A 16,663-nucleotide genomic window follows, 5' to 3' on the forward strand; every position below is an offset into this window, starting at 1 on the left:
ATTGATGCTATTTTGGCAGGGCTAAGGTATGCTCTGTGATATATGTATATGTTTATCAGTTTGAACCAGGCATTTCTGGATACTTTGTAGACCTGGGCCGTGATGTTTCCCCAATGTGAACTTGCCATAAGGTTTTTAGAGTTTCGAGAGGGATTAGTGCGTCTGTTTGTAGTGTTTTGTAAATCATTGATACTACCTTTTTGTCTCCCCCTATTGTACAGATGATGTGGCATCCAGCGTGTGTAGGTGGTTCCCTTAGTCCCTGCTTCCAATGTCGTTGTATTAAAGCTGCCAGGGATCTGTGCATGAGGAACATCCCGGGTGGTATTCTGTAATGTGCCATCATGTCTGTGTTGGTCATGAGCTCTCCGTTCCTGAAGAGCTCTTCTATCATGGTGACACCATATGGCTCTAGTTTTTTAATCCCCATTATGGAGCTCCCTCCGGGGAGCAGGGTCAGGTACCTCAGGGGGATCTTCGGTGAGTATGGGGATTTAACTCGTGTGTGCGCTGTAGGCTACGCTTCCAGCATGTGTTTATGACCTGATGTTTCAGAGACTTTGTCTCCTTCTTATGCTAAAAGTATCCCTGCAAGAGTTGTTGCTGTTTTCTCTCTCATGGGGTCTTCTGCCTCTGCAGTTGTTGCTACATGCCATTCTTTGGCCAGCCACTGGAGCTGGCCTGCCAGATAATATATTTCCACATCTGGAGCTGCCAGTCCACCTTCTACTGTGGGTCGTTGGAATTTGTGCAGGGCTAGCCTGTGGCGCCCCGCCCCCCAGATAAAGCTGGTAAGGATGGAGTCAGTCAATTTCCCTGAAGGAGGATCGGTGTATCGTTATCGGCAGAGTCGAAAAGCTATATAGCAGTCTTGGCAGTGCCACCATTTTTAATCAGGGCCACTCGGCCGGTTACTGATAGCGGCAGTGTATTCCAGAATTAGGCGGTTGTTCTTAATTTCCGTATTGCATGGTTCACATTTCCATCTAATGGTCCCTTAGCTCATGGTAAATCTTGACACCCAAATATCAGAACGTTTTCGGGGACCATCCCAGGTTCTGGATGGTTGTGATCCGGGGGGTCCCCTTCTGCAGCGGGAAGAGGAGGGATTTCTGCCAGTTGATGCGGAGACCTGATACATCCCCAAACCAATCCAGCAGGGCCATGACCCCGGGAAGATCCCGGTTTGGATCTCTCAGAAGTAGTATCATATCTTCTGCGTACAGTGCGATCTGGTGCGTTCTATCCTCTATGGCTATTCCTTCATAGTGTTCTTCTGTTCTGGCCATCAGTGCCAAGGGCTCTACCGCAATGGCTAACAGTAATGGTGATAACGAGCATCGCTGTCTGGTACCCCTCCCTATTCTATAAGAGCTCGATATTGTTCGTCCGGTGCGGACTCGTGCCGTAGGGGAGGTATATAGCAGCTTAGACCACCTAAGGAACCCCGGACCTAGACCCATCCTCCTCATCACTGTCTGCAAGTAATCCCATCTGAGGCTATCAAACGCTTTCTCAATATCCACTAATAATAATGCAGCTGTGGAGAGATTTGGGGAACCCGAATGCATTATTCCGATTAGTCTTCTGATATTAATGGCTGTGCTACGGTTAGGAATGAAGCCGGTTTGGTCGGGGTGGATCAGTTTTTCCATGTGGGGCATCAGCCTGGTGGCTAGGATACGACTCAATATCTCATAGTCCATGTTCAACATGGATAGGGGGCGGTATGATTGCACATCTATAGGCGGGCGATCCTGTTTTGGCAGCGGGACCACAATGGCTTCATTTGTGGAGTTCGGCAGATTACCATTCTCAAACGCCTCTCCATGTATATCACTGAGCCGTGGTGCCAGTAGACCCACGTACTCCTTAAAGAATTCTGCTGGTAACTCGTCTGCTCCTGGTGCTTTCCCTCTGGCCATTGTTTCCACCGCTGTGGCCACTTCCTGTGGGGTTATCGCCTCCCCCAGTTTTTGCTGGTCCTCCCCTCCCAATGTTTGAAACCGAATGTTCCCTAGGCATCCTAGCCGGTCTGGCTCTGTGGATGATGGGATCGGGAGAGGGGGGAGGGGGGAGGGGGGAGGGGGGAGGGGAAGGGGGAGGGGGAGGAGGAGGAGGAGTTGGTGGTGGTGGTTGGTGGTGGTGGTTTGGCGAAACTGGCATTAATTTCCCCCTGGCTGTATAGTCTTCTACCCTCTGTGTCCTCTATTTCCATCACAAATGACTGTTGTCTCGGTGGGGACGCCAGCCAAGCCAGTAAGGCCCCCGCTTTGTCCCCTTCCATGTGCTGTCCACTGATATATTTCTTATAGTCGAATCGTCTAAGTTTTTCCAGGGTGCCTGCTATTTTGTTCTTAGTCTCGGATATGCTAGGGGCCAGGTCTGGGTTGTCCGGTCTGTTGCGCTCCAGAGTTCTCAGTGTTGTCTCATATTTATCGAGTTACCCTTCTATTGACCTCCTAACCCCCAGCGTTCCTGCCATGCATTGGCCCCTGATAGTCACCTTAAACGCCTCCCATTCCTGCGCTCAGGAGGGGGTAGAGCCTGTATTGTGCGTGAAAAAACTCTTTAATTGCTTCTCAGATGGTTTGCTGATAGGCGGTATCTTCTAAAGACTCTACATTCAGTCACCAATATGGTATGGGGGGGCGGTCCCTCCGCCAGTCTAGGGTAAGCAATAATGGATGGTGATCAGATATTGTGCGGCATAAGTATTCTGCACTGCGTACCGTGTAAGATTGCTATTTGTACACTTCGTCGTTTAAGCTGATTGTACACCCTGTAGCGCTTACCCGGACTGTTCAATCCTCTAACACTCCATGTGAGAAGTTTATAATCTAGCGGTCTATCCATGTTCAATCTTTATGTGTGAGTTTTTGGTGTGTTTGCACCCATACCCCCAGTTCGTGTGTGACAATGCCCAGGAGCTCGACCGATTGGTCCTACTACTTGAATCTATTTCCCTTATTTGAAACCCACTGCTTGCTAACTTAACGACTCTTCTATAAACCAAACTCCCGTTTCCCCAGGGCCGGTGACGTAACTTTCCCCGTCCAAACAGCCCCCCACACACAATGGTTACCAAGTTGGGGAAAAAGCAAGAAGCGTGTGCCTAGCCCATGGGCCCCGTATCAACACATACTTGTTTCATTATGTGTTTTTCTCCCTAGTGCCCCAGCTATACTTGCGATAAGTGGGCTGTGACAGAGTCCCATGGCAGTTGAACTTGTGCTGCTGTGTCGTTGTCTACCGCTGTGCTCCCGGTCCATCCGTCTCCGCAAGTCCTCATTTCTGATGTTCCTCTTTTGTTACGTTCCATCAGTCCATGTCTTTCCGGTCATTCATTTGGGCGCCAGCGGATCTTCACAGTATTTCAGATGATCTTGTCTGATGTCCCTGGGGTGAATCGTGGGAGGCCATCGACTTTGTCCTGTGATGAGCAGGAGATTTCGTCGGGCCCAGAGTCCTGATCTGATAGGGATTCGGACCGGCGTGGGGAGGTGATGCCTCCTCGTCCCAGGGATGCCACGGCTTTCCCAGCTTCTTGTTTTTCCCCTCATTGTCTGAGTGGCGGGGCCATCTCCGTAATGCGTTTCCCTTTCCGCCGGGGTAGTTCTCTTCTTTTTTTATTCACTCCTTCTTTGTATTGTCTCTGTCGGTCCTAGCTCATCTAGCCATTCCTGCACTTGCTGTGGTGCCGTGAAAAAGAGTGTCATTGTTCATAATGATCTTTAGTTTGGCCGGAAATAGCATGGCATACTGGATGCCTCGTTCTCTAAGACGCCGCTTGACCTCCATGAAGGTGGCTCTTTGCTTCTGGGTGTTTTTGGTAAAGTCCGGGAAGATCATTATTCGCTGTCCCTCCATGGTGATCTCTCCCTTTTTTCGTGCTTGCGATAGGATGAAGTATCGGTCTTTAAAATGCCGAAGCTTTGCTACGATCAAACGCGGCCTTACACCAGGAGGAGGTCTTGCAGGTACTCTATGGGCTCTTTCTATTGCAAAATATTGTGAGAGGCCCTCTGGTGCTATTTCTTTGCGTATCCACTGCTCTAGGTAAGACTCCATGTCCAGCGCTTCACGTTCCGATTTTTCGGGGATACCCACCAGGCGTAGATTGATTCTTCGTGCTCTATTTTCAGCATCCTCCGCGCGTGTTTCAAGTATTTTAACCCTGGACGTCAGAGAGGTCACGGTTTTAGCGAGTGTCTTGCATTCAGGGGGGAGTTGTTCTAGTGACTTTTCATTGGCCACTACTCTGTCGGTTAATCTTCTGTGATCGTCTCTTAGGAGCATCAAGTCTGCAGACAGGGAGTCTATTTTAAGTTCCAGAGCTTCTCTGGATGCCTGGATTGTTTGCAGTAGGGTGTCCAGAGTGGTACCCCCATTGGCCTCTCCAGGTGCTCCTTCTCTTTGCGAGCTGTTGTCCTCTCCTGGGCCTTCCCGTTTTTTTTGGCTTGCCCATTTTTAGTTGGTGTGCTGAATTTACAGGGCTGGGTGTGGTTCTCCCTGCGCGTTGGTTGTTTCCTTGATTTTTCCTCTTCTTCCTCCTCTCGTGTTGGGGGGCTCTCTGTGTTTACTTTCACCCTGTCCAGGCGAATCACTATCACTACGATCCACCTTGCTTTGAGTCAGTGCGTGGAGTTTCTGGCGGTTTCCATATCTCGCCCCTGCTTCGTCATGTCGTCCGTTCAGGTATCCCCCCAGCTTTGCTTGCTGCAATGGGTCCCCTATCGGTGGATGGAGCCCGGGTCAAGACCTCCGGCCGCCCACTCCCGGTCTTTCACCGGTTTCCTCGCCGCTCCGGCCGTTCTAGTTCGTTCTCCCGAGTAGAGAGCAACCTCAGCTCCCTGGGTTCTTGCTGAATGCACTGCTGGGCCATCACGCTGTTCTCAGGGCTTCCGGTCTAATGCCTTTTTCCCGACCGGGGGCCTGCCAGCCTGCCAGCCTCCCCCGCCCCTCCTCCCTCTAGTGGAGGGATCTAAATGGAGGTCTACGGGTCGTTTTGCGCCTCCGCCAGCTTCACCGTGGGTCGCGGCACGGGTCCGGCCCTCTCTGCAGGCGATCCCCTCCACCTCTCCTTACCGCCCACCTGGTCAGTTTTTTCGGGGCCGGCGCGGTCGTCAGTCAAGTTCTCCACGTCCCGGTCCCTCTTCACTGTGTCAGGGCCGGGCGGTCTCCTAATTTTCCGCTCACGCTTCGGGTTCTGTTGTTGCGTCTCGGCAGAGCTGCCATTTTGTCCTACTGCTCTGCTTCAGCACCAGGGCCGTTGGACCGTCCGGAGCCAGCTACATCTCTTTAGGCTTCCGTTTCTTGATGTGCCAGGGGTTCCATTAAGTGCCACAGGTCATTCCTGGCGATCGCCGGGGTCGGGATTCAGGATAACTGTGCAAAGACCGGTGGCGGCCGGGAGCTCTGCTTTACGCGTGCTGCTCCATCGGCCTCAAGCCACGCCCCCTCCAGGTAGGGAAATATGTGGATATTTTGTCTTCGTAGATGTGCTGCAACCACTGCCAGGCACTTCCTTAATACTTGAGGCGCAGTAGTCACCTCAAATGGAAGAACTTTGAACTGATGTTTTCCTGCTATGACAAACTTCAAGTATCTGTAGTGAGCAGGGTGTATTGGTGCATGGAAATAGGTGTCCTTTAGGTCTAGAGTCACCATAAAGTCCCCTTGTTGAAGAAGTGGAATGACATCCTGTAGGGTGACCATACAGAAGTGTTCTGATAGGATGTACTTGTTTAGAGGTCTGAGATCTAAGATCAGTCTTAGAGACCCATCCGTTTTGGGGATTAGAAAGTATAGGGAGTATACTCCTGAGCCTTGGTGTTGCAGAGGAACTAGTTCTATGGCCCCTTTGAGAAGAAGGGCTTGGACCTCCTGCTCGAGAAGTGTTTGATGTTCCTGCAATAACCTGCGAGTGTGAGGTGGGATGTTGGGTAGTGTGGTAATGAGTTCCAGACATTAACCATGCTCGATAATGTCTAGTACCCATTTGTCTGTGGTGATTGTGTTCCAGACTGGGTGAAAAAAAAACAACTTTTGTTTGCCCCGGACAGGTGTTGTGTGGTCGGGGGAGAGGACTAAGTAGTCACTGCTTTGCAGTGGGTGTTTCTCCACATACGTAGGCACCCTTACCCCTAACCCTTGTTACTTCCCTTGAAGGAGCCTCCATAATATCTCTTGGTGCAGGCAGTCTGGGGTTGTTTTTGTTGGAAGTGGAGGTAACTGTGGAGGTGGATTTATATGTACCTCTGTAGCTTGGGTGACGAAAGAAGCTTCTGGGAGTGGAAGTTTGCAACACTCCCATTGCCATGGCAATGTCAGTGTCCTTTTTCATTTTTTCAAGGGTAGAATCAACCTGTGGGCCAAAAAGGTACTCTTTATCAAAGGGCATGTTTAATACTTCCTGCTGGACTTCTTTGTTGAACACAGAGCACCTTAACCAGGCATGTCTCCTAATAAGGACATTAGTATTGATCCTTCTAGCAGCAGTATCTGCTGCGTCAAGGGTGCAGCGGATGGAACTGTGTGATGGCTTGCCCCTTTGACAATTTTCTGGCCTCTCTTCCTATGCTTTTTCCAGGAGGTACTGTAAACACTCCTTCTCATCCCAATGAGAATTGGCGATACGTCAATGGTTGGCTGCCTGCGCAGCATCGCTCTTTGCAGCTGCATCTATATGCTTGCTTTCCGTTTCCAGGGGGGGGTTGTGAATCTACCCAGCAGCTTGATTCACTGTCCTCTTGCGTGCAGTGGTTGCAGCAAATGAGTCAAGTGGTACTTGACTTCAGAAGAAGGGGTCGGAAGGCATGCCTTTATATTTTTTGTCCAACCCAGTGATGACCCTCGATCGGACTGGATCCTTAAAAATGTCTCCTACATGCCTCATCATGCCAAGTAGCATAGGTAAAAACTGAGTATCCCTACGTGTGGAAGCTAGGGTGTCGAAAAGAACTTCTAGGGGTTCTTTGTGCTGCTCGACGTTATGAAAGGCTGCTGCCCTAGCAATAAACTACTGGTAGGAAGTTGTACCTTAAGCAGGGGAGGGTATAGGTCAGGGTAGTTCGGTGAAGTGCGATTAAGATAGTTCGTTGTGGTGGGATCAAGGTCATACATGCGCCAAGGGTCAAGATCACATGAAGGCCCTCCTAGTCCCCCCTGTGTCTGACTGTTGCGACCCCGAGGTGAGATATCTAGTGGGTTGTGTGTGGATGAGGATGGTAGAGGAGAAGGAGGGTGGGAGAGGATGTGGTGAAGGGGGATGGTGGTTTAGAGGGAGAATGGTAGGAAGGTCTGGTGGCCTTGTCCTTAATTTTCTTCCTGGTAGGAAGGGGAGGTCCAGTGCCTCCTCAAACGTCAGTACCAGGAGGTACGCGGAGTACCAGGAAATGTTCCCACGCACGGCCGCCATCTTGGAGAAGTGAGCAGTCTAGTCACTGACCGATACCCAGAAGCGGGAAAGCTGGAAGCACGTCAGGCCGGGGAGCGCAAAGCTCACCGCCCTCTGTTTAGACTTATACAATTGTACTGGGGCTGGACGCAAGTTAAAATTTGGACCCCGGTGAATTGAAGTAGGTGAATCTACCTGAACGAGACTATGATGTAGTAAGCACAGCACAGCTGAATGAGAGAGAAAAACGGAGGATAAATATCCCTTTTTTCCTCAAATCATGAAGCAATGCTTCTAGATGTATATCTTTAGAGTGTGACTACAGGGTTTTTGGCCACCTGGTGGATCAATGGGGCACAATAGACCTTGTCTTGTGACTATGTGTTTTATTGTGTATTCGGGCACAGTTTTTATTTGTTGCCACAGTTTTTAAATTCACGGTCTGTTTACCAAGTGCTCACTTATAGACACTAGGACAACCCGTGGTCCATTACCACTAAAGGTGCCTACAATGTGTGGTGAAAAGGATAGGGATTATTTCCATTTCATTGTTTTTATCCTTTTAAAATGACATACATCACCCCATTATTTGTTACAGGTATCAAGTAATGTTCGACCAACTAGATAATGAAAGTTTTATTCACCAATGAAATGAGACATTCGCTGTAGCATGAAAAGTGTGTGCAGCATGTATACGTTGCTGTTCCAGTAAATCTATTCTTTAGGGATAATAGGGATTAAGTCTCTTGGTCCCGATGACCGCCACAGCGAAGAGTGGCGAGAAACCTCTGATGAAGCATGCCACCAAGGGCTAACCCTGATGGGTGTGGATTTAACAAAAAAATGCCAGGTGCTTTTTACCTGTAGGGGATTGGTGTTTTTGTAGATAGACTTTTTCTACATATGACAGTTGGGGTCTCGTTTGTTAGGATTGATAGCTTAATCATTTTACACATTTAGATCGATGTCACTCTGTTCGCTGCAACGGTTCCTGGTCGGTTGCGCCACGCTGCATTACCTTCTGGGATTTCCGATGCTGTGGTTCCATAACACTCACCTTCAGATAGTCACTTTACAAATAGTTCCAAATTGGACTTCTTGTGCAGCAATACCACTGCATGCAATTTTCCTGCAATTTGTTTTTGCTTTCATTGGTTTTAATGTACTGCTGTTGTCTGCCGCGCTCCGGTGCAACCCTTAAAGCTGAAGGCCTGCACTACACCCTGTAATCGTGCATTATGACAATCCTGTCCTCTTTATCTGGAATCACGATGCTCACAGCCACTTCCCTCTCTTCCAGGCAAGAACGGGTAGGAGTATTCCCAAATGTAACATGATGGTAATGTGAGCACTTGCAAGAGGACAGGAAAACAACATATTGTGGAACTGTGGGTCGCTATGAAAGCCAGTTGTGGCAGTGAAGCTTTGGTGGGCTGCTCGTGGTATAGCTGCTTTGTTTGCTGGAGTCTTGAACGAGGCTCTGGGCAGTGAAGCTTTGAAGGACTGCTCGTAGTATACTTCGGGTTCTCTCCTGAATTCTTGAATAAGGCTCAACGTCTATAGGTTCCCTCTTCGTCTGCTTCTGGATTGTCATTTCCTTGCCATCCAGTCTCTAGTTCACTTTGAAAATTCTCATCATCATTTGGAGTTTATTATTATTTTTTTTGCAGGTTCTGGAACCATGCCGCCAGCTTCAGCCTGATTTCTGCATCTGAGTACTAGCTTGTTTTCCTAGCAATGCCCTCATAGGGACTCCAGCTGCGTGGAAGGAAGACCATCATCGCCCTTTCCTGGGCGAATAGAAATGAAAATCAGCCACCCAGATAAGCCCTGACCTTGACACCTCCCAATCCCTGTAAATCGCATAAAATTGTTACATTGATTAAATAAGCAATTTTGGGTATATTGAATTTACAGCTAGTAACTGTCATTAATATCTTACTACTTACATTCATTTTTATCAAAAACATGCAGGTACTTTTTGTATTAAGCAAACTTTAAAAAAAAAAAGGCAGACTAAAAGAGAGAACTAATTCCGGAGTGTTAAATCTACCATCTACTTTTTCCTAGATCATCTCTCTGCCTCTGTCTAATGAGCATTAATATTCCGGCAATACATTTTTGGAACTCAAACTAAATAGTGATTTCTTTTTAAATCGATATTCCTGGCTATGTTTTGCCAGTAGAATTTAATGTCGTTACTTCGGCAAAGCCATACGTCTGGACAGAGCTCCAATACTCAGGAAACCTTAGTGTTACTACTAGTTCCTAACAAATTCATCAAACAAGCACATTAACTCGGAACTGAATCTTTTCATGGATGTCAATTCACCAAAGTGCCATAGTTGGTGGAAGTGACATAACGTACCCTTTGACCTCCAATTTCACTCACACACACACACACACACACACACACACACACACATTCAGACACTCTCAAATAAACACTCTCGCCGGCAAGCGCGCACGCAAAATACATTTAAAAGCATTTTTAATTAGCTCAGCTGCCATGGAAGTGAATATACCCAGGTATTTGTACCCATTTTTATTAGATGAATAGTGAATATTATTCACTTTTAGTGTAATAAAAACTGACAGAAAACAAAGAATGGAGTCCAACTGACGTCCATCAGGATGACTTGTCACTATGTTTCTGGCACTAAATTTGCCACCTCTGAAGCCAGGGGTCGCAACTGTAACCCCTGACGGCCCCTAAACGGCGTCCATGAATCTTTTCCAACTGAATTTTCGTTTTGTGAGTGTGCATACATCAAAAATGTGTGTAAAGTCATGTGCGATAAAGACAGAAACTTCAGATCTGTTCACGTTAGTGTTCACAAAAAGCAACACACATTTTCGCTTTTCGCTAAATTATTTATTCTAAGAATGTACTTTATACAAAATCACCATTTCATTCGGAAAATAATCTATTGCCCTCAAGCATCAACTTTTTTTTTAAAAAAAAGTACAAAAACAATACGTCACAGAACTAACTATTGAGGTAAATGTCGCTCCCAGTGATAGAATAACGGCACGCAAAACATAGGAAAAAAAAAATCAGAGTCAAAATATACACTATAAAAACAAATAAATAGAGTTCACATTTCCAGTATTGGCCAGGAAGATCTTACTTCTCAGAGCAGGACTGGGAGGGAGGAGGGCGAGGTTCGGAAGCCACGAGGGGCCAATGCCTGTGTGGGCAGCACCGCCTGGCAGTGGAGTGAGGTATCTGCAGCACCAGATAGGTGAATAATAAATAAGGCAACCTATTTGTTCGGAAGCCCAATGGTTCCCACGCAGGCATCTTCTATGAGCTCTCCATTTAAAGATGGGGCCAAATGATAAAACTCACATGTCCAACATCAACCCGCCAGGTGAACAAGCCAGAATATGGAAACGTACATCACCCGTCCCCAAAGCAGATGCGTTTAACTGCGTCACTGCCCCTCTGGTGGCAAGGCTGATCCTGCTAAGAGGCAAAAGGTGACTTAGTACAGTATGTCGCTGCTCTAAGGCTAAATCCAATTGTCTCCATCTGTAAATCTAAAGACACCAGCAGTAGCAAAAAAAAAAATAGTTTGGTCTGATATGTTTGCATTCTATTCCTGAGAAGAAGTTTACAAGTAAGGTTTGGCAGCTTCTAGTAGACCATAGTCCTAAACCAAAGTGTGCTGCTGCTGTGCAGCTTGCCCAAGACCGGGGCGCGCTCCAGCCTTTTGTACTGAAAGGATAATGTGGTCTATGGGAGTACGGCGGCAGGAATGAGGTGTTCACATCAGAATCACTCACCTTTTTAGTACAAAAATGTAGCAAAGAGGAAAGGAACGAAGAACCCATATGAGAAGAGTTGTATATAGATCGGGCTACATAGAGCATGTGCTTGTCATGGTGTTTACGATTAATCAGGCAATGTTCATGCCACTTTGTGCAAGTTGCTAAAAGGTAGGGGAGATGCGAGTAATCCTTTTCTATTATCTATTTAGATGGCATGCTGTCTATCCATTCGCATTAGTTTCTAAGGTTGTTCAATGGTGATACCAAGTCATCTCTAAACACAATGATGTGCCTCCAATCAACATAAAACCAATGTGAACTCCATTATAGGTGGTCCTATTGCATCATATCTCCTTAGGGTTTCAGGTTCAACCATTAATACACTCTACTGCACGTGGCATTAGTATCAGAGGGCCCTTCTCTCAAAGGGATGACAAGGTTCATCACCTTAAAAGTGGAAACCATCACAAGTATATGACGTCTAATTGTCAGTAGTCACAAATGGATTCAGCAAACTGCAAGGACACCCGTCTGGAGTTAAAAGTGGGACAATCTGACCAGAATCAAAAAAGAAGTGCTTTGCAAAAAAAAAAAAGGGGAGAAAAATCAGAAAGGGGGTCAAACAAAGTGCATCTAAACGCTAACAGTGACACTAACCTAAAGGTGTACAGCATGTGCATGTTAAGTAACATCCTTTGATTAGTTTCTTAAAAACTGTAGTGAAAGGCATCAAACTGACAGGGGTGCTTCTCAGATGAAAAAGAGGTTGGGGCGCAAATGGGAAGTTATGTCAGGGTATTAAAAGCCTGTTCTCCAGCTGCAAGTGTAGCCTGCTGGAGAGCTGCATGTGCACTCTGGTCCAAAGCTACACAGCTACTCCCATTGAGCAGCAAGTCAGGCAGCACGTATTTCCTCTGCATACACTTGCTCTTAAGATAAATTTGATTAATGTGTCACGTGAACTTGAGCAGCTAAATTTGTTCGTGCATTAGATTTTTCCCTAGAAGGCAGAGTAGTTATCACTCTTCTCCATCAGAACAGGGTTCTACAATGAAAAAATAGGTTTTTTTTTCTTTATTGCCAGGAAAGGGTCTCTGAGATACTGCCTTAAATAGGTGATAACAGAGAAGGGGAAGAGGGCGGGGTCTCGAAGGGTGGATGGTAGAAATTAGGATTATAAAAATGTCTTCCAGTTTATTTTTCATGCCATTAGAATCAGAAAAAAAGCAGCACGGACCGGTTGCAATACACCACTAGAATAGATATTCTACCCCTATGAGTTTCAGCAGAAGGAGATTACTTGCAAAATGCCAGAAAAAAGTCAATCTTTAGTGTAACAATTTTTCTTACATTGCTCTTGAAAATACAAAATATTAGGTAGCTTCCGTTGGAAGAAAAGTGTGATCTTTTGATTATTTTGTGTGAAAGACTATTCAGCGAGTGTGCTACTGGGCAGAGACTGACGTGTATATAGTATTTTCTGGAAAAACTAGCTGGGTGCATTACTAATCGTAAATCACAGAAAGGGCAGAAAAGTAATCAGATTATCTGCTGACCAAAACTGCCTAAAATGCCAGTGTCATAAATGTAGATAAGCTGAGCCAGAGTATTAACTACAAACCTACAATGGTCTGAACTCTGAGGAGACAGAGAGCACCAAACATTTGCGGTAGTTAAGGAAGCAGCGAGGAGAAAGAACAGTATGATAGTCGGTCTAAGGACAAACTTCAGACAAAGTGCCAGTCCCAATTCATCCAGAAATGACCAGGCTTAACCAGTACGAGTCAAACTTAAATTACACTCTAGAAGCAAACTACACTTTTAAACTTCTCGGAGAGAAGCAGGTTCACAGGGCGGAATAGCAAGGAACCCGAAAGCATGTTTTGAGAGTGACCGTGTGACGTAACATGACAGATGACTAATTAAAGCAAGTGTAATTAAACATTACCCACCACTGAGGTGGCCCCACAGTGGTGATGGGTTAGATATAAGAAAATCGTTACCTGACAATTAATGTTCTCCAGGCAGCGTATGAGCAGGACTGATCAAGACTTTCCAGACATTGTGAGAAATTCAGCAAATATTTGCAAATACTGCTAAACGTCACATCGATCTCCTGACTCGGGATGTTATTGTGGCTTTTAGTCCTAGTTACTACCCAAGCCCAGATTGTTTCCTTCCAGATTTGTTGCTGTTGGTTACATACAAGGTCTAATGTACATTCACAGGTGCAGCTGTGGATTGGGGTCCAACTCCCAAGGCAAGGAGGCATAGTCGTACCGCCAGAGGGTTCAACAACGGGCGAGCTACCGCTAACAGTCCTCTAGTAACTAGCTCTGCAGAGCACCATCAGCGCTCATGTGCATCCTGATAAATGGTAGTGGCTTTACATTCACGATTATTTGAAGTCTGTCCCCTACACAGACCAATACTTTCCTTTCCTTGCTTTGAAGCTGGCTGAGGTGTTGGTGAGTGTTAATCGTAATATCTATTGGAGAAAACACATTTGTAATAAGGAGGCAGGCATGACGTACGTGCATTTAGTGGGTGGTTTGTTAGGTTAGTATTGGTGCTAAGCTGAGGAAGCCCACTGATTGCTTCTTCTGACCTAGTATGTAAATGCATCTCACACATCAACGTCTTGAAACTAGGTCCGAAGAAACCACATCACATCAAATCAAATATTTCCTTTGAGGCTAGAAAACCCCAAGAGGTTATCTTTACAGCAGGGACGCTCGCCGTATAATACATTCTGCTCAGGTAATGAACCACAGACTGAAAAATAAGGCAAGTAAATCTTTTCAGAAGAAGAAACAAAGTAAAAAGATTTTCACAGCATCAAAGGGACCAAAATTTCATGTCAGTCTATGTTTTGCCATGTTTTACACTTTCTCATGACAGTTCATTGTGACCAGTTAAAAACACTATTGCTGGAGACAGAGATACAAGACACAAATGATAAAACAAATGATCCTGGAAAACGTTCTAGAGCACCAGATGCTGTGGGGTTATCACGGGTGCAGCAACTCAGCAGCATTGTCAACATATTTTTCCAAACCCTTCTTATCCAAAGTGGATACAGTCCAGGATCACATTGTACATCTTTCTTGGAACAGTGGCCTGCACACACGACACTTTCGATGACGCTAAAGAACTTTAGTAGTCTGAATCAATCTCGCACCTTTCCTGAAGTCAGCGAAGAGTATGTGCAATCCAGATTGTTGTTGATAAACGTCTCCCCTTTTACGAATGATCGATCCCGCCCCAGAACCTCCTTATTCCCACATTTTTGCTGTCCTGTGTGATTTCAATGTAAACAGATTAAGGTAAGCGCAGTGCTAAGAGTCCAAGGAGCTTCTCTAGAAGCCCCCTCTTCCGTGCTATGTACAGTACATTCCTCAAATAAGATTAAAAAAAAATTATACATCCCCCACGCTCCCTCCCCCCTCTCAACAAAAAAAGAAGGACCCAAAAGGTCATTTTGTAAACAGGAGCTGAATTAACCCCCTCCAGTAATACTATGCTTACAGTGTATGAGCACTGCCTGTGCCCCAATCAAAAAATCTGCCTCCACCCGCCTCAACCTGAAAAATATTCCTGAGATAAGTCAGCATACCCTCACATTTAATTGTTTCTGTAGGGAAAGCCATAGATCGCAGATAGCGGCGGAATGGAGGCATTCTTCATGTCTTTCTCCAGCGAATAAAAACCAGTATTTGTCTGCGTTGGACACTCAAAACATCAGTCATTTCTGTAATTCATCTCCTCCTGCACTGAAGATCATATATGCTTGATCCCCCTCCGGAAGAAAAATCAAGGCACTGTTTAGCTGCACACTGGAGATAGATGTCCTTCATTCTCATGGGATGAAGACTTGGGTGAGACGAAGCATCACTTGGTAATACAGACCGATGGGCGCGGATTCCTTTACCACAGGGCTAGCTCTGTGTAAGAGGGAGAGAAAAGTTAATAAGGGTACATCATCTATTGAAAAACATTTTGTATGCTATTTTTTTATCTATAGAAAGTTCAGTCAAATGCTAACTTTTAATGTGTGATATGCATTCATCAGTGTGTAAAACACAGATAAGGTACAATAAATAAGAGAAATCTAATAGTTAAAGCTTAATCACTTGAAAGTCATCAATAACTAGAAGTGTGATTTGAAAGTTTTCAATGAGCTAAATGATGTAATATCCGTCTGCAATTTAGACACAGTAGTTCTCTGATGCCCTGTGAAGGTCCTCAGAATCTACAGTCATTTTTTCAATACATTAAGGATGGTCAATGAAGTTATTTTTGGCTTATAGCATATACCATTGTATTTGAAAATTTTAAAATTTAGTCAAGTGTATCTGCAAGGATCTGTTGATAGATCACAGAATCTTAAACAGCTAGCAATCAGGAGCGATCCTGAAGCGCAAAGCGTGATAAAATTAAACGCTCTACATTTTGTGTCCTATACTAGGCAAGATCTCCAGTTCTCAGCAAGTGGAAATTTGCCTTGCCACAGGTTTTCAGAAATTGGCATGTACTGGGCATTACAGATCTCCAACCTTGACAATGGAATATAATGAATCAGTATGTTACACTAATTGTGTTGTGAATACTGTGTAATATCTCTTGTTGTAGGCAGTCAAAACCAATTTCTACATATAACCACTTCCAGTATGACGGTCTAAATATGTTTTTTTTTCAATTAGAACCATTAGCATACATTTGATTATCAGAGCCAGATATGGGAAGGGGAAATGAAGCAACAGTTTTATTTATAAACCATACTAATTGTTTTTAACACGTGGAAAATACCATAGGAAACATCAATGCTATTTTGGCACATGGCACAGTTACAAGACCCATTCATCAGACATCATAGTGTCATCAGACATGTTCTACTTGCTCTGCTTTAGCTCAGCGACAGTTTGTTATACACATGCCAAACAAAATGGTAAAAAAATAGTTGAAAGAAATAATTTGTTGTACATATTCCACAATAGCACAGAACAAACAGCTGTGTGCTTGGACTAACCAGGCAGTTCATAACAAAGTAGTCAGCCAACTACTACATGGAACTTAACTATGGAAGTATGAACTGGTTGAGCCACACTTCATGGTGTGTGGCAACTGTTACCCAATCAGGGTGGAACATAAAGCTATCCCTCCACTATGCAGAGCCCTTGGAGTACCTAGCAACGCATGGGTTTGAAATGTTAAGTCCAGACGGGAAACTATTTTGAACATGAGAAAAACTGGGCGAAAATAAGGGATTATACACTAAATGTTATCCAGATCCAAAAACATACAGTCTAAATACTTGCATCAATGTTACCCGGCACCTAAAGTCTACACAGGAGTTATCTGGGAGCCCTAGCAACTGCCTTAATGTGGGCTGAGGAAGTCACACAGTACCACCTAGTGTGAGGGTGACTGGGGTAGCAGGATTCTGGAATTTACAGTTACTTCCTCTGCAGACTAGCAGAAGCCATCTTA

General features: G+C 45.4%; 1 protein-coding gene across 3 annotated transcripts in view; it reads right to left on the reverse strand.

The window, feature by feature from the left end:
- Nucleotides 1-10,252: 10,252 nt before the first annotated feature.
- Nucleotides 10,253-16,663, reverse strand: part of CECR2 (CECR2 histone acetyl-lysine reader) — a 330,093-nt gene continuing 323,682 nt past the window's right edge. For all 3 annotated transcript variants that reach the window (XM_069228063.1, XM_069228062.1, XM_069228064.1), the window contains one exon: nt 10,253-15,117. In XM_069228063.1, coding sequence (XP_069084164.1) covers nt 15,112-15,117 — 6 coding nt within the window. In that variant the 3' untranslated portion in view covers nt 10,253-15,111. The remainder of the gene's footprint in view (nt 15,118-16,663) is intronic.

The sequence above is a fragment of the Pleurodeles waltl genome, chromosome 4_1 (assembly GCF_031143425.1).
Source record: "Pleurodeles waltl isolate 20211129_DDA chromosome 4_1, aPleWal1.hap1.20221129, whole genome shotgun sequence".
NCBI classification, from domain to species: Eukaryota; Metazoa; Chordata; class Amphibia; order Caudata; family Salamandridae; genus Pleurodeles; species Pleurodeles waltl.